This window comes from Mustela putorius, unplaced genomic scaffold (genome assembly GCF_011764305.1).
Source record: "Mustela putorius furo isolate JIRA1106 unplaced genomic scaffold, ASM1176430v1.1 tig00003898_pilon_pilon_pilon, whole genome shotgun sequence".
Taxonomy (NCBI): Eukaryota; Metazoa; Chordata; class Mammalia; order Carnivora; family Mustelidae; genus Mustela; species Mustela putorius.
This window is the reverse complement of record NW_025422047.1, coordinates 33,591,479-33,614,052: the sequence shown is the minus strand read 5'-3', so window position 1 is coordinate 33,614,052 and position 22,574 is coordinate 33,591,479. Positions and strand designations below refer to the sequence as shown.

Here is a 22,574-nt window from a genome sequence, read left to right as displayed (position 1 = left end):
GCTTTCTTTTTCAATATCCCTTTGGCTATTCGAGGTCTTTTCTGGTTCCATATAAATTTTTAGAATTATTTGTTCCATTTCTTTGAAAAAGATGGATGGTACTTTGATAGGAATTGCATTAAATGTGTAGATTGCTTTAGGTAGCATAGACATTTTCACAATATTTATTCTTCCAATCCAGGAGCATGGAACATTTTTCCATTTCTTTGTGTCTTCCTCAATTTCTTTCATGAGTACTTTATAGTTTTCTGAGTATAGATTCTGTGTCTCTTTGGTTAGGTTTATTCCTAGGTATCTTATGGTTTTGGATGCAATTGTAAATGGGATTGACTCCTTAATATCTCTTTCTTCTGTCTTGCTGTTGGTGTAGAGAAATGCAACTGATTTCTGTGCATTGATTTTATATCCTGACACTTTACTGAATTCCTGTATAAGTTCTAGCAGTTTGGGAGTGGAGTCTTTTGGGTTTTCCACATATAGTATCATATCATCTGCGAAGAGTGATAATTTGACTTCTTCTTTGCCGATTTGGATGCCTTTAATTTCCTTTTGTTGTCTGATTGCTGCGGCTAGGACCTCTAGTACAATGTTGAATAGCAGTGGTGATAATGGACATCCCTGCCGTGTTCCTGACCTTAGCGGAAAAGCTTTCAGTTTTTCTCCATTGAGAATGATATTTGCGGTGGGTTTTTCATAGATGGCTTTGATGATATTGAGGTATGTGCCCTCTATCCCTACACTTTGAAGAGTTTTGATGAGGAAGGGATGCGGTACTTTGTCAAATGCTTTTTCAGCATCTATTGAGAGTATCATATGGTTCTTGTTCTTTCTTTTATTGATGTGTTGTATCACATTGACTGATTTGCGGATGTTGAACCAACCTTGCAGCCCTGGAATAAATCCCACTTGGTCGTGGTGAATAATCTTTTTAATGTACTGTTGAATCCTATTGGCTAGTATTTTGTTGAGTATTTTCGCATCTGTGTTCATCAAGGATATCGGTCTATAGCTCTCTTTTTTGGTGGGATCCTTGTCTGGTTTTGGGATCAAGGTGATGCTGGCCTCATAAAATGAGTTTGGAAGTTTTCCTTCCATTTCTATTTTTTGGAACAGTTTCAGGAGAATAGGAATTAGTTCTTCTTTAAATGTTTGGTAGAATTCCCCCGGGAAGCCGTCTGGCCCTGGGCTTTTGTTTGTTTGGAGATTTTTAATGACTGTTTCAATCTCCTTACTGGTTATGGGTCTGTTCAGGCTTTCTATTTCTTCCTGGTTCAGTTGCGGTAGTTTATATGTTTCTAGGAATGCATCCATTTCTTCCAGATTGTCAAATTTATTGCCGTAGAGTTGCTCATAGTATGTTCTTATAATAGTTTGTATTTCTTTGGTGTTAGTTGTGATCTCTCCTCTTTCATTCATGATTTTATTTATTTGGGTCCTTTTCTCTTTTCTTTTTGATAAGTCGGGCCAGGGGTTTATCAATTTTATTAATTCTTTCAAAGAACCAGCTCCTAGTTTCGTTGATTTGTTCTATTGTTTTTTTTTGGTTTCTATTTCATTGATTTCTGCTCTGATCTTTATGATTTCTCTTCTCCTGCTGGGCTTAGGGTTTCTTTCTTGTTCTTTCTCCAGCTCCTTTAGGTGTAGGGTTAGGTTGTGTACCTGAGACCTTTCTTGTTTCTTGAGAAAGGCTTGTACCGCTATATATTTTCCTCTCAGGACTGCCTTTGTTGTGTCCCACAGATTTTGAACCGTTGTATTTTCATTATCATTTGTTTCCATGATTTTTTTCAATTCTTCTTTAATTTCCCGGTTGACCCATTCATTCTTTAGAAGGATACTGTTTAGTCTCCATGTATTTGGGTTCTTTCCAAACTTCCTTTTGTGGTTGAGTTCTAGCTTTAGAGCATTGTGGTCTGAAAATATGCAGGGAATGATCCCAATCTTTTGATACCGGTTGAGTCCTGATTTAGGACCGAGGATGTGATCTATTCTGGAGAATGTTCCATGTGCACTAGAGAAGAATGTGTATTCTGTTGCTTTGGGATGAAATATTCTGAATATATCTGTGATGTCCATCTGGTCCAGTGTGTCATTTAAGGCCTTTATTTCCTTGCTGATCTTTTGCTTGGATGACCTGTCCATTTCAGTGAGGGGAGTGTTAAAGTCCCCTACTATTATATTATTATTGTTGATGTGTTTCTTTGATTTTGTTATTAATTGGTTTATATAGTTGGCTGCTCCCACATTGCGGGCATAGATATTTAAAATTGTTAAATCTTCTTGTTGGACAGACCCTTTGAGTATGATATAGTGTCCTTCCTCATCTCTTATTATAGTCTTTGGCTTAAAATCTAATTGATCTGATATAAGGATTGCCACTCCTGCTTTCTTCTGATGTCCATTAGCATGGTAAATTCTTTTCCACCCCCTCACTTTAAATCTGGAGGTGTCTTCGGGCTTAAAATGAGTTTCTTGGAGGCAACATATAGATGGGTTTTGTTTTTTTATCCATTCTGATAGCCTGTGTCTTTTGACAGGGGCATTTAGCCCATTCACATTCAGGGTAACTATTGAGAGATAATGAATTTAGGGCCATTGTATTGCCTGTAAGGTGACTGTTAACTGTATATGGTCTCTGTTACTTTCTGATCTACCACTTGTAGGCTCTCTCTTTGCTTAGAGGACCCCTTTCAATATTTCCTGTAGAGCTGGTTTGGTATTTGCAAATTCTTTCAGTTGTTGTTTGTCCTGGAAGCTTTTAATCTCTCCTTCTATTTTCAATGATAGCCTAGCTGGATATAGTATTCTTGGCTGCATGTTTTTCTCGTTTAGTGCTCTGAAAATATCATGCCAGCTCTTTCTGGCCTGCCAGGTCTCTGTGGATAAGTCAGCTGCCAATCTAATATTTTTACCATTGTATGTTACAGACTTCTTTTCCCGGGCTGCTTTCAGGATTTTCTCTTTGTCATTGAGACTTGTAAATTTTACTATTAGGTGACGGGGTGTGGTCCTATTCTTATTGATTTTGAGGGGCATTCTCTGAACCTCCTGAATTTTGATGCTCGTTCCCTTTGCCATATTGGGGAAATTCTCCCCAATAATTCTCTCCAGTATACCTTCTGCTCCCCTCTCACTTTCTTCTTCTTCTGGAATCCCAATTATTCTAATGTTGTTTCGTCTTATGGTGTCACTTATCTCTCGAATTCTCCCCTCGTGGTCCAGTAGCTGTTTGTCCCTCTTTTGCTCAGCTTCTTTATTCTCTGTCATTTGGTCTTCTATATCACTAATTCTTTCTTCTGCCTCATTTATCCTAGCAGTTAGAGCCTCCATTTTTGATTGCACCTCATTAATAGCTTTTTTGATTTCACCTTGGTTAGATTTTAGTTCTTTTATTTCTCCAGAAAGGGCTTTTATATCTCTCGAGAGGGTTTCTCTAATATCTTCCATGCCTTTTTCGAGCCCGGCTAGAACCTTGAGAATTGTCATTCTGAACTCTAGATCTGACATATTACCGATGTCTGTATTGATTAGGTCCCTAGCCTTCGGTACTGCCTCTTGTTCTTTTTTTTGTGTTGAATTTTTACGTCTTGTCATTTTGTCCAGCTAAGAGTAAATGAAGGGGCAAGTAAAATACTAAAAGGGTGGCAACAACCCCAGGAAAATATGCTTTAACCAAATTAGAAGAGATCCAAAATCGTGAGTGGGGAGAAAGGGGATAAAAAGAGGTTCAAAAAGGAAGAAAGAAAAAAAAAAAAACAAAAAGAAAAGAAAAAGAAAAAAAAAAAGAAAAGAAAATAAAAGAATTTTTAAAAAAAGAAAACACCTAAGAAAAATGTAAAAAAAAAAAATATATATATTAGATAAACTAGTTAAAAAAGAAAAAGGTAACAGTTAAAAAAAAATTTTACCCGAAGGCGAGAAAAAAAAAAATGAAAAAGAAAAAATTAAATTAACTGCAAGACTAAAAAAAAATCACAGGAAAAATGCCATGAGTTCCGTGCTTGGCTTTCTCCTCCTCTGGAATTCTGCTGCTCTCTTTGGTATTGAAACCGCACTCCTTGGTAGGTGAACTTGGTCTCGGCTGGATTTCTTGTTGATCTTCTGGGGGAGGGGCCTGTTGTAGTGATTCTCAAGTGTCTTTGCCCCAGGCGGAATTACACCGCCCTTACCCGGGGCCGGGGTGAGTAATCTGCTCGGGTTTGCTTTCAGGAGCTTTTGTTCCCTGAGTGCTTTCCGTAGAGTTCCAGAGGACGGGAATACAAATGGCGGCCTCCTGGTCTCCGGCCCGGAGGAGCCGAGAGCCCAGGGCCCCACTCCTCAGTGCGCCCTCAGAGAACAGCGCCCAGTCACTCCCGTCTGCCTGACCTCCGGCCGTGCTCCGAGCTCACCGAGCCTGCGACCGGTTCAAGGTAACACGGAGCTGCGAGCTTACTGTCGGCTCTGTCTCTGTAGCCGGCTTTCCAATACCCGCAAGCTCTGCGACACTCAGACACCCCCGATCCTTCTGTGACCCTGCGGGACCTGAGGCCACGCTGACCCCGCGTGGGCTTCGCCCCGGTTTAGCCTCTGGAGCGATGTCCCTCAGTGGAACAGACTTTTAAAAGTCCTGATTTTGTGCGCGGTTGCTCCGCCGCTTGCCGGGAGCCGGTCCCTCCCCCCGGGGTCTATCTTCCCGTCGCTTTGGATTCACTTCTCTGCTGGTCCTACCTTTCAGAAAGTGGTTGTTTTTCTGTTTCCAGAATTACTGTTCTTCTTCTCTTCGATCTGCCGATGGATTTTCAGGTGTTTGCAATCTTTAGATAAGCTATCTAGCTGATCTCCGGCTAGCTGAAGCAGTCTCAGCCTGCTACTTCTCTGCCATCTTGACTCCTCCTAACCTCCTTGTTTTAAAGATGTAAATTAATTTGAAAAAATCATACAGTTGGTTTGTGGTACAGCAAAGACAAAAAAACAGGTGTCTGACATCTACACAAATGTTCTTTCTACTACCACACCGTATGGAATGATGTGTCCTACTTTATAGATTGTCCATACATCTTCTCAATTATTCAATATATTTGCTGTCATTATCTTACAAATGTAGAGATCAATGCTCAGGCTTTCGCTATTCTATATAGCTAGTAAATGGGGGAAATTTGGGATATTAAATTCAGGATCCATGACTGCAGTTTCCACTAGAAAATAATCTAAAGTCGTACCTCACAGACAGTTGAAAGCTAGTATCACCTGGGCATATCAAAGATAGTCCATTAGCATGGCCAATATAGGCACACGACTAATAACTCATCTCATATTTGATTTCATTGTAAGAAATTATATTATTGGGGCGCCTGGGTGGCTCAGTGGGTTAAAGCCTCTGCCTTCGGCTCAGGTCATGATCCCAGGGTCCTGGGATGGAGCCCCACATCGGGCTCTCTGCTCTGTAGGGAGCCTGCTTCCTCCTCTCTCTCTCTCTGCCTACTTGTATCTCTCTCTGTCAAATAAATAAATAAAATAAAATAAAATTATATTATTATTTACTATCAAATGTAATTAATAGTGCTTGCTATTTACTTAGTCCTCAAAAGAGCTTATCCTGCAGTGAACTCTAAATAGCAAAGAAAAAAAAAGGCATAAACAAAAATCTCTCCTATCGATATTTTTAAGCCAATAGTGAAAGACTAGAATTCCTGACACTGGATTATTCAATTCATGAATGAAGAAACTTTGGCACAAGACAGAAACCTTTCTAGAGAGTTTTAATTGGGCCCAGTTAGTGACTATAAAGATATTATTCCGGAATAATTTCATATTCTCTATGTCTTGAACTTAGTTTATACTTAATAAATATGTGGACTTCAACTATGATACATTAAAACTAATTTCTAATTTCAAAAACTTATTAATGTAATGAATTCAACAATGTGCTAAATTCCAAGAGAAAAGCAACCTGAAAAGGCTGTAATCCCTATGCTCAAGAAGTTTTTGATTTATCTATCTATCTATTTATTTATTTATTTTTGAGAGACAGAGTGAGAGTGAGAGAGAGAGAGCATGAGCGGGCAGGGAGGGAGAGGGAGAAGCAGACTCACCTGCTGAGCAAGGAGCTTGATCCCAGGACCCTGGAATCCTGACCTGAGCTGAAAGGCAGACACTTAACAGACTGAGCCACCCAGGCACCCTGAAGTTTTTGATTTAGAGATGGCACATAAGCAGTCAACTGATACTAGAGACAGAATTAAATAAAAGTCATAAAAGAAGTAAAGACTAGAGGAAATTAAAGACCTGACACTTTAGGAAGCAGTGGAAAGATGGTTAGGGTGTATTAAGACCATAAAGAGAGAAATAGTTAAAAAACCAAAAAGGAAAGTAAAAAAGAAAGTAAAACAAAGAAAACAGAAGTAAAAACACAGGCTAAAATTATAGGGTGGAGTCTTAAATTCTTAAGTCTTTTATTAGGAGGTTTGGATTATACTCTGCACATAACAGAAAGTAACTGAAGTTTTTTTTTTATTTATCTGACCATTATTTCAATCTTGCTCTTGACAATTAATTTCTCTCTACATATTTAACGAATTATTCCTATTGTTGCTTTCAGGGTATTTAAGAAATTATTCTATTATGATTATTAAGAAGTCAGTGAGTCTAAATGCCATTCCTTTGTTAAATATGTCTTTTCTAATGATTGTTCTTAAGAGCTTTAACTTCAATGTTCTGCAGTTTCTCCTAATTTGTCATAGTTGGAATTCATCTGGTATCCCTAGATCTAAGGCTTTCGTCATTTGACAATTCTGGAAGATGCTCAGTCATGATTTCTCTGTATATTGTCTTTTCCCTGTTCCCCATATCATCTACTCTAGAATTCTAAACAATTTATTTTAGATCTTTTCACTCTATCATTTGTGTCCTTTAACATCTATTTTATAAGTCTCATTTCTTCATCTTTCTGGCTTCCATTTCCATAGTTGGTTCAGATCCATCTTCCAGTTCACTAATAGTTTCTTACATTGAATGTAATCTGCTGTTAAATCTATCTGCTGCTTAATTTTAATTACTTTATTAATTTCTGCAAATTCAATCTCATTAGTTTTCCTAAATTCATGTGATCATTTTTGGTCATTTTCCTTGCTGCTATTTTCAAGGATCTATTTTTAAAGATATTACTTAAATACTTGTGTTATATTCTGTGACGAATAATTAAAAAATCTGAACTATTTGTGGCTGAAGTATATGGTTCTGCTGCCTATGTTTTCACTAACTTTCACTGGAAGTCCTATGTGTTTTTTGATAGCTCTGGGTCTTTGAAATTTTATCTATAAGAAATATTAAAGGGTAAATGGAAGGTAATTTGCTTTGGTTTGTTGTCTGTGGGCCCCTCCAGGATAGGACTACTTTAATTAAATCCTCAGCTTTTAGAACTACACATATATCAAGAATTCAGGTAACCTGTGTGGTTCTAAACCTGCCTACCTGAAAGCTGGCCAAGGAAGACAGATGAATTCTCAGCGATTTCACTCCCTTCACAGTCAAGAAAGTCAAAGTTCTTTGTTACCTTATTTTGTAGGAATGGCTTGACTCTTGTTCACCTGAACACTAATGGTGTGGCCATTAAGATACCAGCTTCAAGAAAGGCTATCTTATTACACTCTCTGGCTTAAACAGGCTCCAGGCTCTATCTCTCTTTGTCTTGCCCTTGAAACCATTAAAATGGAAAATTCACCAAGGTTTGACAAATGCTCTCAGGGTGAAAAAAAAACTTCAGGTAATCACTTACTTCTCATGTTCCCCTCCCCCCACCCCACCCCCATTTCTACTTTGTTTTAGGCCTTTGTAAATTCCTTATCTTCTGCCTTCTTTATAATGTTGTTGTAAAATATACTTAAATTGTAAATTTTAGCCATCCTTTTTCATTTTTTTTTAATCAGAAGGATCATTCAGGATATCTCTATTTTCTCATACTGTTGAAAATGCAAGACAGTGAAAGTTTCTGAGTAGCAAAGTGTCATTTGTGTTTTAGAATGATAGCAAATGAAAGTGACAACTGGTTAGAGAGGTAAGAAACTGAGGACAGAGAGTCTAGGAGGGAACAGATAGACTTCAGAAGCATTACGTGTTTGGTTCTAGACCTCTGCAATAAAGCGAATATTGCAATAGAGCAACTCAAGTGAATTTTTTTTTTAATCTCCCAGTGCATATAAAAGTTATGTTTAACTATACTATAGTCTATTAAGTGTGCAATAGCATTACGTCTAAAAAGACGAAATGTACATACATACCTTAATTAAAAAATACTTTATTGTTAAAAAATGATAACCATTATCTGAGCTTTCAGTGAGTTGTAATCACTGATCACAGATCACCGAACAAATAGAACACTAATGAAAAAGTGAAATATTGCACAACAGTTACCAAAATGTGACTCAGAGACACAAAGTGAGCAAATGCTGTTGAAAAAATGGCTCTGATAGCCTTGCCTGGCATAGGGTTGCCACTAACCTTCACTTTGTAAAAAATGTATTATATGTTAAGTGCAATAAAGTAAAGCACAATAAAATGAGCTATGTCTGTACTACTATCGTCTAGATCATGAACCCGACATAGGGGAAAGGTAAGATAATAAAAATAGGAGGGAAAATAGAAGAGGAATCATTGTTTCAGAATTGAAAATACTGTAAGTTCCACTGATTTATGGTGGCTCACAGCTTAAAAAGAATAAGAAAATTATGTCAACTGTATTGGTCTACATGTCTAAGGAGCATGATTATTAATTAATTATTAATCTATTATCATTGATTAATGGATATTAACTGATCAGTTTGGAAGTAAATACTGGAAAACTATTAAGAGCAATTTAAAATATAGGGCATGTCTATCAACAGAAAAAGAAATCAGGGCATGGGTGCTTAATGTTCTCCAAGCGGCTCATTGGCTAAGGGGCTCAACTGATGTTAATGGCCAGCTTCCCTTGGCATTTTCTTCATGGTTATAAAATGGCTACTGCACTTCCCAGCAGCAAGGAAGTGTTCAAGGTAATAAGAAGAAAAGGAATGGTGCCTGCTACACCCATCCTATGTGAGGAAAACAAAAACTTTTCCAGGGACACTCTAACATCTCTCTCCCCTGCTGCAGAATTCCTCTAATGCTACACTGGCAAAAAGAAAGGCTAAAAAAGTGTTTAACTTCTTCTGCTTCTATAATAAAGACAAACAAAGGAGAATATGATTGGGAATAAATGTTAAGTTATACAGTCAATAGTGTTAGTCTCAGGTCCTTACTTCTTTCCAGGGAGAAAAGGCTTAGGGAGTCAAATTAGGGATTTGTTTTCAAACTCATTGAGGTTAAGGAAACATTAAGATATCTAAGTGGAAGGGCAGAAGAGGTAGTCATTAGGATATAAATAATAGGTGATATTGTAGGAATGGAAGAAATTGGAACAAACAAGTCTACAATAAAAGAAACTCCACAAGCTAATGAGAAAGTGCAACAACAAAAACTCACTCATTACTGGAAGGAATGAAAAATGATACCGCTACTTTGGAAGACAGTTTCGTAATTTCTTACAAAACTAAATATATTCTTATCATACAATCAAGCAACTGCAGTCCTTGGTACTTATCTAAATGAGCTGAAAAGCTATGTCCAAAAAATTCTGCAACTGGATGTTCATAGCAACTTTATTCATATCTCCCCAAATCTGGAAGCAACCAAGATATCCTTCAGTAGGAGAGCAGATAAATAAACTGTGTACACCCAGAAAATGGAATACCAAACATTAAAACAGATGAGCTACAAAACCATCAAAATGTAGGGTAAAAGTTTAAATGAATACATACTGTATAAATGAATACATACTGTATAATTCCATGATACTGCATGACATTCTGGAAAAGGCAAAACTATGGAAATGGTAAAAAGATTAATGGCTGGCAGGTATTAGGAGGAGAGGAAATAAATAGGTAGAGCACAGAGGATTTTTAGAGTGAAATGGCTGTGTATGATACTATAATAGTAGATAAATGTCGTGTACATTTAATGTGAACTATGGACTGTGGGTTATACTGATACAGATTTGTGAACTGAAAACAAATATACCACTCTGGAGTTGGGTGCTGGGGGCATGTTCACGTGTGAAGGCAGGAGGTCTGTGGGAACTCTGCATTCTGCTCAATTCTGCTCTGAATCTTCAACTGCTCTAGTTTTGTTGTTGTTGTTTTTTAAAGAATAATAATGGCCTAATCACATAACTTGGGAATAGGTAGAAAAGGAGGCACCATCTAAAGCACAATAGTCAAAGAAAAAAATGATGAGTATATAGCAATAAAGAACTATAGGAAAGTTTTCAAAAGAGCAGGGCCAACAAAATGGAAGTGTTTTCTAGTTACATTGACAGAGATACTGAGTAGGAAAGATAAGAAGTTTCACAAGTTTAATCATCAGAGGTCACTTAAAATCTAAGAATGAATGGCTTTCAATGGAATTACAGTAGAGAAGCCCAACTGTAGGAAGTTAAAAATGTATGATAAAGAAGATAAATAAATAACACGAAAAAGGAAAAAAGGCAGTATATGTGAAATTTCTTATTAAGACTATGTCTGTATATTTATGATTAATGTAAATTTATTTAAAAACAGTAAATGTCCAAAACTGTGTGCTTCAAGAAACCAATTTTTTAACCTAAATAAGTAAAATTTATTTATTTGTTTTTAAGATTTTATTTAATTATTTGACAGACAGAGATCACAAGTAGGCAGAGAAGCAGGCAGAGAGAGAGGAGGAAGCAGGCTCCCTGCTGAGCAGAGAGCCCAATGTGGAACTCGATTCCAGGACCCTGAGATCATTACCCGAGCCGAAGGTAGAGGCTTTTAACTCACTGAGCCACCCAGGCGCCCCAGTAAAATTTATTTTAAATGAGACAATAAGCTCTTTTTTTTTTCCTTAAAGTAACTCTCAAGGTATAGACTAGTATCAGTATAAATTTAGTCCTTCATCCCATATGTACCATTGTGTTTTACTTTGTAGAGAAAACTGCAAACATTATAAAAATAGGGGGAAATGCCATGATAGCAAATTTAGCTAGTATAATTCCATGCTACTTCAAAAATAATGTTTACATGATCACCAAAAATCCAAATTTATGCTCAGCCATAAAAATAATTTAGAGTTTCCAGGTGACTAGAATAATTAAAGATTTATTATTTGAACAGCACTATAATATTAAAAAGTATTTCCTTGTATGATAATCAGGTATTTGTCATAATCAATTGGAAAGTTCTATATATGATCATTAGCTTGGATTTTTCCCAAACATTTCTTTTATGAAATGTTTCCTTTATGAATTTCAGCATTATACAATTAAATAAAGCATTAATTTTTCAGCTCTTATCCTAGTCAAATTTACCTTTTACTGATATCAATAATAGTATTATTCATAATAAAATACTAGAAATATTATTGACTGACTGAAAGCTCCTAGAGACAGTGACTCTTTTTAAAATTTCTTCATAAAGCTTATTTAGATACTAACTAAATACTGAATGAGTTAACAAAAAAAAGGTAAGTGGACTGTAAAAGACAGGCATACTGCTGAGAAAGGAGATGAAGAGATTCATCAGATAGCTTGGTAATACACTTATTATTCAGAAATTATAAGGCAACTTGAAAATATCAGTGTGCGATAACAGAAGCACCAAATAAAGAACATTAAAAAAATGATTGAGAATAAAGCAGATATAAATATATAATAAATTTGAGGTTTCTCATGAGAAAGTATAGCGTTAAATAACTAAAAAATGATTCAAAGCCAGTGTTATACAAGACAGACATTTTTAAAGAGCCAAAATGAATACTAGAGCTTTAAAACGGATTAAATTGATGAGTTTTAAAAAATTCTTTCTCCCATCCTTACTCTACAAAAAGCTCAAGTTGGCTAGTGAATGGATAAAGACAACAGGAAAATCTGACACTTTTGCAGAAAAAGGTGAGATACTAGAAAAGATTTTAAGACAGTTTATTTGTCAGGAGTAAAAATTTAGCTTTTCTTATATATTGTCTTATATAGTCTATAGTTTATAGAGATTCCTATTTTATAGGGATTTTGTTTTGTTTGGTTTTGAACTTCCTGGTTTTTTGGTCTACATCTAACCTTTTAATGACCTCATAGAAATGTGCATTTCTTTCTCTCCATAAATAGCAGGTGCCATTTAATTCAATTTAACACAAATACACAAAAAAGAAAGTGAGAATAAGGAGCGTGGTATTATCATGTACTTAACAAATTAGAATTTTAATTCTAGGTCTGTTTTTATATGGAAATAGCCATGTTACATACAGCACATGAAATCTGTCCCCTGATGCTGATAATAAATTGGCACTATTAGTGGAAGCTGCCTTTAAAATAAAGTTACTTTTGATCTGCAAGTATACCTTTGAAAAAAATTATACTAGATTTTAATCATATCATGGTAAATTCCTTATAGTAATTAAAAAGTGATCAAGAACCTTCATTTCCTTTCCTTCCAAGTTATTGTTCTAGTCTATAAATCTGAGAGAAAAGAAGAGAAAGCACATTGAACAACGGTAACAAAGTTACTACACCTTCCTAACTATTCACTGAGAATTTAAAAATGAAGCTAAACACATTTGTAGAAAAATCTGATTTCAACCAAACTTCACACTTTTTGGATAGATGAAAAATATTTTCCACTTCAAAATGTCACCATTATTCTCAATTTTGGTGGGTAATTCTGGTTTAGTGAGTTACACTGCTAATGCCATAATAGTCTCCTGTAATTTGTAGCAAAAATGGATTTAAGGCAACAAAGTACAATACAATATTCTTGATGGCACATTATTTCTTACTGCACAATCACAACAGGGATGAATCTTTTCTGTTTCTTGTGGATATGGCTTTGTTTTTATTTTTAATCAGTTATTGAGAAAGTAAGCGCCTTGAGGGCAGGAACCACTACTATGCCACAGGTGCTATGCTAGGAACTGGGACAGAGACAAAGAAGGAGAATAGAAAGTCATAAGTACCATAAGAAAAAATACATAATCAGTAGAATCAAAGTGACGTTCTTTTTCGTGATTATTGGATCTCTGTTAAAATGAAACAGAATCTCTTGTCATGAAAGATACACTTCACTTGTTTCAAGTTCTACCAGACTATATTTTCTTACTTTTCTTGTAATAAGTAACATTTTAAGAACTATTTCAATTCCCAAACATATTCACATACCCTTCAGGGATTGTCAGTTTGTGGGTGAATAATATCACAAGATTAGTGTAATAAATATTGATGCGAAGAAAAGGCTCATGGTTTAATTTTCTTCCCTTTTAGTGTGGCCACTTTTTACTAACTACAAAAGAGTATGGGACATCATAAAATCAGCAACAGAATGAACACATACCCAAAGTATTAATATAGCACCACTCAAAATTCAGAAAATATGTTGTTTTCATGTACACATACACGAAATAAAATAATACCATAACAGAAGGGTGCTGTATCTGTGTTTAAAGAAGGGGTTGTTGGCAAACACCACAGCTCACTTCTGCTGAAATGTACACAACTGATATATGCAGCCCAGAAAGCTGGCACCAAGGGCTTACAACCTTAATTTGCCTGTAAGAAGGAATGGAGATTTACCTTCAGAGCACGTTCCTGATTGTTTTCAGCAGTCAGATGTCTCATGTTGTTTGCTGAAGTCTGGTTCTGCTCTTTCAGATGATGAAGCTCCTGCTCTAGCCGTTTGCACTGCCACAGGGGAAGAATCCCATTAAGTAAAGGAGTTATAGCATTTTTTTTTCAAACAAGCCACATGAATTAATGTAAATAATACCACTGCATTCTCTAAAAGACAAGGTATCTTTTGCAACAAGAATAGTAAGTTAAAAGTAACGATGATTATGAACATAGGTTTATGGTAGTCTGGTAATTCAGCTGCAATTCCATTTGTCTTTTATTAATCTAAATACTACCATAAAATTAGAAAAATTCTTATTTTTTCATAAAATTAAGGTCAACCTACATTGAAAAATATTTTCTTCACTGATCAAATGGTTTTTATTGTATATCTTGGCTGAATAAACCATGCTTCTAAAAAGCAAATGGGTTCTACGTAAACCACATTATGGTATTCCGTGATGAATTTTTATGAAGTTTTTAAAAATAACAATTATCATAATATATACAGTAAGAGATTTTTCAGATTTTTAGAAACATCCAAAAGCATAATTGTGTATGGAAAAAAGTAATGACTATATAATGTTACAAGGTTTGGAAACAACTAAGGAAATAAGTATTTTTAATTTCTATTTTGACTAAACCTTGTTTTTAACTAAAACAAGTGATAACAAACATGAAATGACATTTTGACTTACTGGGAACACATGAAAATATAATTTTAAAAATGTTAAATAAAAGCATAAATGGGCAACTATGTTGAAAAAATAACTAAAATGCCATGCCATTTGAATACAAGATCTTCATAAAAATACAACAAACATTTTATACAATAATTGTACAGGACATAAAGTCATGTGTTGTAAGTCAGACCTACATGAAGATATTTGGGGGATTAGCTAGGAATACAGTACTAACCCCATCTTTCAGGAAAAAGTTAACAATCACTCCTCAAGTCATCTATTTTTTTTTTTCAAGTCATCTATTTTTAAATTAGAATATTTAAGGACTGCCTGGCCAGCTCAGTTCGATGGAGTATGTAACTCTTGATTTTGGGATCATGAGTTTGAGCCCCAAATTGGATGCAGAGATTATTAAAAAACAAAACTAAACTAAACTAAAAATTAGCATATTTAAGTAACAGCCAATAAGTAAATACACATATTGATTCAAGACCTAGATAAAATTTTAGATGATTTGAAAAATGGCTAGTTGTCCTAATGAATTAAAAATCATTATTTGACACATTCCGGATACAGTCATAATCCGAATTGGCATCTGACATTGATTTCTTTTGCCTCTGACCTGTATAATATTCTTTAGTCGATATCAGTATTTCTCTTGCTTGAGTAAGATATAAATCCATTTAATAGAAAAAGTTTACCAAACTGGTGATACTGACTTACACAATGATGTTTTAGAACTCTAACACAGAGTATACATGCCTGCATATGTAATTATAAAACCAAAATACATTCATAAATGAAGTAAAATAATCACAAAATGAAGACTTTAAAATATTAATTTAATTTAGCAGATAAAGTTTTATTGAAATTAAGTTCTGTAAATACAATAAAGTATTAACTGATATGGTGGTAGACCATTTCAGGTTGGGTTGCCGTGTCTATTCCAACATGTGCTGTGTGACAACTAAATTCACTTACCACATTTTAAAAAATTATTTGAGTGAAACCTTTATCACATGACATCATCTGGCCCTTATTTGGAAGGGACACATGATTTTTTACAAGTTAAACTCTATAGCTCCCTTTTAAGCCTGTAACAATTCAAATATTTGGTCACAAATGCAGCCAAAATACAAATGTGTTTTGTGAAGACACAAGTTATGAGGCATGAAAATGAATTAAGACATAGCAGTGAGCATCACAATCTAGTAGAAGTATTCTTTGCTAGAATTATCCTCTATATTTTCATTAATTTTAATATGAAATTATTACATATTAAGTACTTGAATGGAATGGCTAAACATGACCTATGATGTTACAAAGGTAGGGTAAGTAATTTGGCTATGGAATAAAAGAATGTTTCATGGAGCAGATGACATCTGAATTGGGCTTATTTGGGGAACCTGAATTTATAAGCTGAAAGAGGAGAAACAGGAAGAATACAGGAGAAAATGCAGAAACATCAAGAGTCTATCTGGAGAAAGTGAGAAATCATGGTTACAAGTCATCTGACCATCTATTTTTTATGTTCCTAAGTAAAAGACAAGGATAGAAACTTTTTTCCTACCTACATATACACAAAATGTGAAATACTATAGCCAAACAGAGAAGTATGGCTTAAGAACAATAAAGCTATTTTTGAACCGAGGACATTTGCCCACATTGGATACTTGAGCTCAGTTTTCAAGGCCATGAAGTACAAGAGGGATAGAAAATTAAGGTCCAGGTACCACTCAAACTAGCAAGTGTCCTAAAGGGTTACCCATTCAAGTGTTTAGTGATCCTACCTACTTTTATGAATGAAAAGAAACAAGACAAATGCTAGAGAAAATGTATGTCCTTAAATCAAGAAATATAGAATTTGGGGGCACTTGGGTGGCTCAGGCATTAAGTGTCTGCCTTCGGCTCAGGTCATGATCCCAGGGTCCTGAGATCATGACCTGAGCTGAAGGCAGAGGCTTTTACCCGCTGAGCCACCCAGGCGCCTCAAATAAATAAAATCTCACATTGGGCTGCCTGTTCAGCAAGGAGCCTGCTTCTCCCTCTCCCATTCCCCCTGCTTGTTCCCTCTCTCACTGTATCTCTCTCTGAAAAATAAATAAATAAAGCCTTTTTAAAAAAAATATTTTCTTTTTATTTATTTGACAGACAGAGATCACAAGTAGGCAGAGAGGCAGGCAGAGAGAGAGGAGGAAGCAGGCTCCCCGCTGAGCAGAGAGCCCGATGCAGGACTCGATCCCAGGACCCTGAGATCATGACCTGAGCCGAAGGCAGAGGCTTTAACCCGCTGAGCCACCCAGGTGCCCCAAATAAATAAAATCTTAAAAAAAAAAAGAAATATATAATTTGTGCTATGGTTTTAGAGTTTTATTTTGAAGTAACAATTAGGGTATTTGCTTTGGTGAGTGCTGTGAAGTGTGTAAACCTGGTGATTCACAGACCTGTACCCCTGGGGATAAAAATATATGTTTATAAAAAATAAAAAATTATATAAAAAAATTGGTAAAAAAAGAAATAAAAAGAAATTCACTAAAAAAAAAAAAAGTAACACAATACTTTCCTTGGTCATATTCTGCCAAGTATTAATATCCTTAAAAGTTCTAGTGAATAAATTGAGACCTAGGAGATTTCTGACATTTTTTATATTTTAAAATTTTTTTAATTTTTATTTTTTAAAAGATTTATTTATTTTATTTTACAGAGAGGGAGAGGGAGAGAAAGCATGCTTGAGTGGGGGGTGGGATGATAGGACAGGGAGACAAGCAGACTCCCCTCCCTGCAGTGCAGAGAGCCAGATGTGGCTTGATCCCAGGACCCTGAGATCATGAGCTAAGCCAAAATCAAGAGTCAGATGCTTAAGCAACTGAGCCACCCAGGTACCCCTTAAAAAATTTTTTTTACACTCAAATTGAACTTAAGTAAATGCTATCAGTATACTGTAACAGAGTCCTTGAGAACTAGAATTCTTATCATATGAGACCAAAGATAAAGATGAAAGATAAAACACCTTTTAGTTCAGAATTTGAACTGGAAGCGTCAGTACAAGGATACAAAGAATTTTATCTTTAAAAAATGTGTGTTTATGTATTTCCTACTTTTGCCCATTGAAAAGGGTAGAAATAACAGGTAACCAGTAGCAATGAGCACTCCCAGCACAATATCATGTGGGTCCGAGTACCATTTTTTTTTTAAAGATTTTATTTATTTATTTATTTGACAGATACCACAAGTAGGCAGAGGCAGGCAGAGAGAGAGAGGAGAAAGCAAGCTCCCCGTGGAGTGGAGAGCCCAATGTGGGGCTCAATCCCAGGACCCTGGGATCATTACCTGAGCTGGAGGCAGAGGCTTTAACCCACTGAGCCACTCAGGCGCCCCATCGAGTACCATTTCTTACTAAAGATATAGGACTGGATATATGGCTGACTCCAGCTCTGGGACAAGAAATGTACAATATGATCCAAGAATACATGTTCTTAGCAGAAGTTTTGTATTTAAAAATCAGTACAGAGTGCCTGGGTAGCTCAGTGGGTTAAAGCCTCTGCCTTGGGCTCAGGTCATGATCCCAGGGTCTTGGGATCCAGCCCTGCATCGGGCTCTCTGCTCAGCGGGGAGCCTGCTTCCTCCTCTCTCTCTGCCTGCCTCTCTGCCTACTTGTGATCTCTGTCAAATAAATAAAGTCTTTAAAAAAAAAAATCAGTACAAAGGAACTATCAGAGAGACTCAGAAAGCAAAGAGACTCAGAAAGGATTCAGGAGACAACCTAAAAAGTCCCCCACCAGCTAAAGAGAAGAGAATATGATCCTATAAGGATAGTAACTGAAATACATTGTAACACACATTATATGTTTAATTAGAGATCATAATGACAATGAAAATTTTAAAAAGCTAATTATATCACTGTTGGGGAATACTAGTAAGTCAAGAATTTATCTTCTATTTCTTATATAAACATTACCACTAGGTAAACAAACAATAGGTAAGAATATCACTACACAAGTATTCAAGCTAATAAAAAAAAGGGAATGTTAGAATACTACAATTATGAAATCATTCCTATAATGAGATCATTAATATAGCACTGAAACTGCTAGTAACATAGTTACTGATCAAGCTATAGATCAAATTGCCATACGTATAGAATAGAGAGGAACATATTAAATGACACTAAGGAGATGCAATGAATAAACACAGTAACTCTACAAGAAAAATGACTTGTTTTGTTTAAAAAATAAATTCCAAGGGGGTGTCAGGGTGGCTCAGTCAGTTAAGCGTATAGGTCTTTATCTCAGGATTGCGAGTTCAAGCCCTATGCTGGGCTCCATGCTGGGCGAGGAGCCTACTTTAAAAAATAAATAAATAAAATTTTAAAATTTAAGGGAAAAAAGAGATAGAAGGGGAATATATAAATTAAAAATAGTGTTAAGAATCAATTCAATCATCTGCAGTGTGTAGTTCCTATTAAATACAGATTCAAAATAAAGAAGAAAGTTACAGTATTTATGAGATCACTGGAATTTGAAAACTAATTGGATATTTCACAATATTCTTTATTTGTTAATATTTATGTGATAATGAAGTTATATTTTAAGCAACAGTTGATATCTTTTAGAAAGACACAATAAAATTTAGAGACAAAAAGGATATTATGTCTGGTAAAGTTCCTTCGAAACAACTTGAGAAGATAGAAATAAAAAAGCTGAACAGTTGTGGCAGAGTACAAATATGTCAAGGGCTCGGAGATCTATGGTTACTAAGTTCACTAATAAGAAAAGCATTACATTTTTCTCTACAACCAAAACTAATTCTACAGTGCAAGTGAACTAAACATACAAAACATAAAAATTGATAGCAAATTTTTATAAACTGAATTTGGCCCATATTTAATATAAGATCTGTTTTCAGCAGAAATTTCCTCTTACTTGCTATTGTAAATTTTGAAGAAGCAGACAATACATTGCTATGATTGTTTTTACTTTATGTGTACTTTCTGAAAGATTACCATGCCTTAAGTTTTTAACAAAAAGTTCTCTAATATTGTGTAAGTTTTTAACAGCTGCCATTTCTCCTGTGCAATCTGCTTTCAGTCACAGATCATTTTGATTGTACACAATCAAATGTCTTCCCCCCTGGATGCTATGCAATTCTTTCCTTTGCAGACAAAAAAATAATACCAGGCTCTTCCAGTCAAAACAGAAACTACACTTTGGTGTCAATGTGAATTATGTACTTTGAACTGCAGATGTTTAGAAGCACTTAGGATTATATAAATAAGTTTTTATTCTTCTTCATTTAGAAGAATCCTTAAAAATCACTTCACTTTAGCTTTAAAAACAATAACTAGAATGCATTTCTCACACTGCAATAACTTGGAATAAAGAGTTTTCAAATTCAAAGAGTAAATTGTTTCTTCAAAGCTCTGGAAAAATATCAGTAACTTGGTTTAAATAAATATTTATACAATACTCAGAGGTTTTAAAATACCAACAATTAAAAAAGAAAAACAATAATTATGTGAATGAGTCTCTAAAACCACATGTACTGTAGAAGATGTGTACATAAATACACAAATGCACACACATATAAAACATATAGAAAACATAGTTATTCAGCAAATATTCATTGAACACCCACTAGACAATATACCAGCAACCACCAGGCAACATGCCAGGAAATGACATGTTGCTACAGATTTATACATATAAAAATCTTAATTACATATACATATTTCAAAAACACCATAAGAAAGTAAATAACTAGGGATTTAAAAACAAATACACTAATTCATACTCTCTTTTTTTAAAGTAAGCTCCACACCAAGTGTGGAGCTCAACACAGGGCTTGAATTCACTGCCTTCAGATGGAGACCTGAGCTAAAATCAATGGTCAGACACTTAACCCACTGAGACACCCAGCTGCCCTCATACTCATTTTGAACTACTGAATTATTTGAAAAAAGATTAAAGAAACATTTTAAGTCACAAAGTAAAAAGGTTAGTAAAATGACAATTATTTTCAAAGGTATCAACATGTATGTAGGTATTTATTTAGTATGCTGTTATTAAAATATAATTTTTTAAAAACGTTTTATTTATTTATTTGACAGAGACACAGTGAGAGAGGGAACACAAATAGGGAGTGAGAGAGGGAGAAGCAGGCTTCCAGCTGAGCATGGAGCCCGGTATGGGGCTCAATTCCAGGACCCTGGGATCATGACCTAAGCTGAAGGCAGATGCCCAATGACTGAGCCACCCAGTTACTGCTAAAATATAATTTTTGTAATATTGTTTATTATATGAGTTGTATTCATAAAAAACTATTCATTAGAAGAAATCATGGTTTGCATCTCTATATCACAATAAAGATTAATACACATAATATTAATGATAATCACTCAACTCTTAGTGAAAATTAGTATGTGCCAGGCCCTGTCCTAAACACTTCATATGTCTTAATCAGCAAATTTCATGTGGACCCTATGAGTTAGATATTGTAATAATAGAACAAAAGGAAGTAGAAGCAGAGAGTAAAAATAACTTCTTCAAAGTCATGCAACTAATAAGGATTCAATGTCATGCAGTGTAATTCATGCAGTGTAGTTTCTCACAAAAATGTGTAACATGCACACATATGTCCCATAGCAAAAGGACTACAGAAAAAGTTAAAGATGATGACATTTTAAAATTGAATGTTGAACAATTAGAGATACAGATAATTTTTAAAGTAGTACATAGATCTGACATAAGAAAATATTCAACATAGATCAGAATGGAATATGGACTAGCCAGTATGTAGAATTATTATCTTTTTAAAAAAATATATTTTATTTATTTATTTGACAGAGAAAGAGAGAGAGAGAGATCACAAGCAGGCAGAGAGGCAGGCAGAGAGAGAGGGGGAAGCATTCTCCCTGCTGAGCAGAGAGCCTGATGCGGGGCTCGATCCCAGGACCCTGAGATCATGACCCGAGCAGTAGACAGAGGCTTAACCTACTGAGCCACCCAGGCACCCCTAGAATTATTATCTTTTAACACAATTCATTCATACCCAATGAGTGCATGTGTTTTCAGGTTGCATCTCAGAGCTAATAAATATTTCAGAGAGCTATTTCTAGAATACATCTCTGATTGATCACACTAACTCCTACCTAACATTTTGGTATCCTTTATTGGGTCTCCCATTACTTCCAGAATTAAAACCAAGTTTGGAAAATAACAGCAGAATTTCATGGCCCAGGTTCATTTAATATTTTCTCTTCCTCACCAACTGCACACTTTGGTCTAATTTGGATATGCTAAATTCTCCATCTGTCCCTCACATCCACTTATGATCCTGGGGCAAACCTAACACCTCGTTTATTGAAGCTATCTAATGCATGTTTATTAAATAAATAATGTGAATTTCATTGAAAGAATTCTAATTTTTTCATATTAATTTCCTTTCAAAATTAAAGGCATATGCGCTAAACAGTATTTAGGCAATCATATACCGACAAGCATAAATGCAGCATAAAAAATATCTGAAAAAATCAGAAAAAAGTATATAGAATTAAAAATAACTAATTTCTAAAATATAGAGAAAAGTAGCATTATTTATGTTTCCTAAGATGAAAAATTATAAATGTAAGCAATGACTATTTAACGATATGCCTTTCAACTACCTCCCAATTAAGAAGCATAAAGTCAACATCTTCAAAAGTTTGGGATACAGCAGCAGTATGATAATGCAAGTAGGGTCATAATAAGGAAAGAATAGTAGTAAGAGACCAAGATGCTAGATAGTTAAACAGGGCCAAAAAACCAGAGGAAAAACGACAGGGTTTTATTTTAGATGAAATTTATATAGAGCAAAATGCACAGATTTCAAGGGAATACTTCATTTATTTTTAGACAGATTTATAAATCTAGACAAATTTCAGCTAATCTACATTGAGAGCCATAAACTACCATTGTTTTGTTTTGAAATACCATGGATCATTTCACCTATTCTTTACCTTCATAAAAAACAATGTAACTTTTAAGTCTATAACCTTTTGTTTGACTTATTTCAATCAACTATATATTGTTAATTCATATATGTTTGTATGCCTCAATAGTTCATTCTTTTCTTGCAAAACAGTATTCCATTTATGAATATACTATAATCTACTTTCCTGTTAACGAAATGGCACTTGAGTTGTTTTCAGTATTTGGATATTTTGAATGAGCTCCTATAAACATTCCTCTAAA

General features: G+C 35.0%; 1 protein-coding gene across 5 annotated transcripts in view; it reads right to left on the bottom strand.

The window, feature by feature from the left end:
• The window catches only part of MIPOL1 (mirror-image polydactyly 1), a 343,108-nt gene that overhangs the window by 163,932 nt on the left and 156,602 nt on the right, over positions 1 to 22,574 (bottom strand). For all 5 annotated transcript variants that reach the window (XM_013046227.2, XM_004773315.3, XM_013046226.2 and 2 more), the window contains one exon: positions 13,628 to 13,735. In XM_013046227.2, coding sequence (XP_012901681.1) covers positions 13,628 to 13,735 — 108 coding nt within the window. The remainder of the gene's footprint in view (positions 1 to 13,627; positions 13,736 to 22,574) is intronic.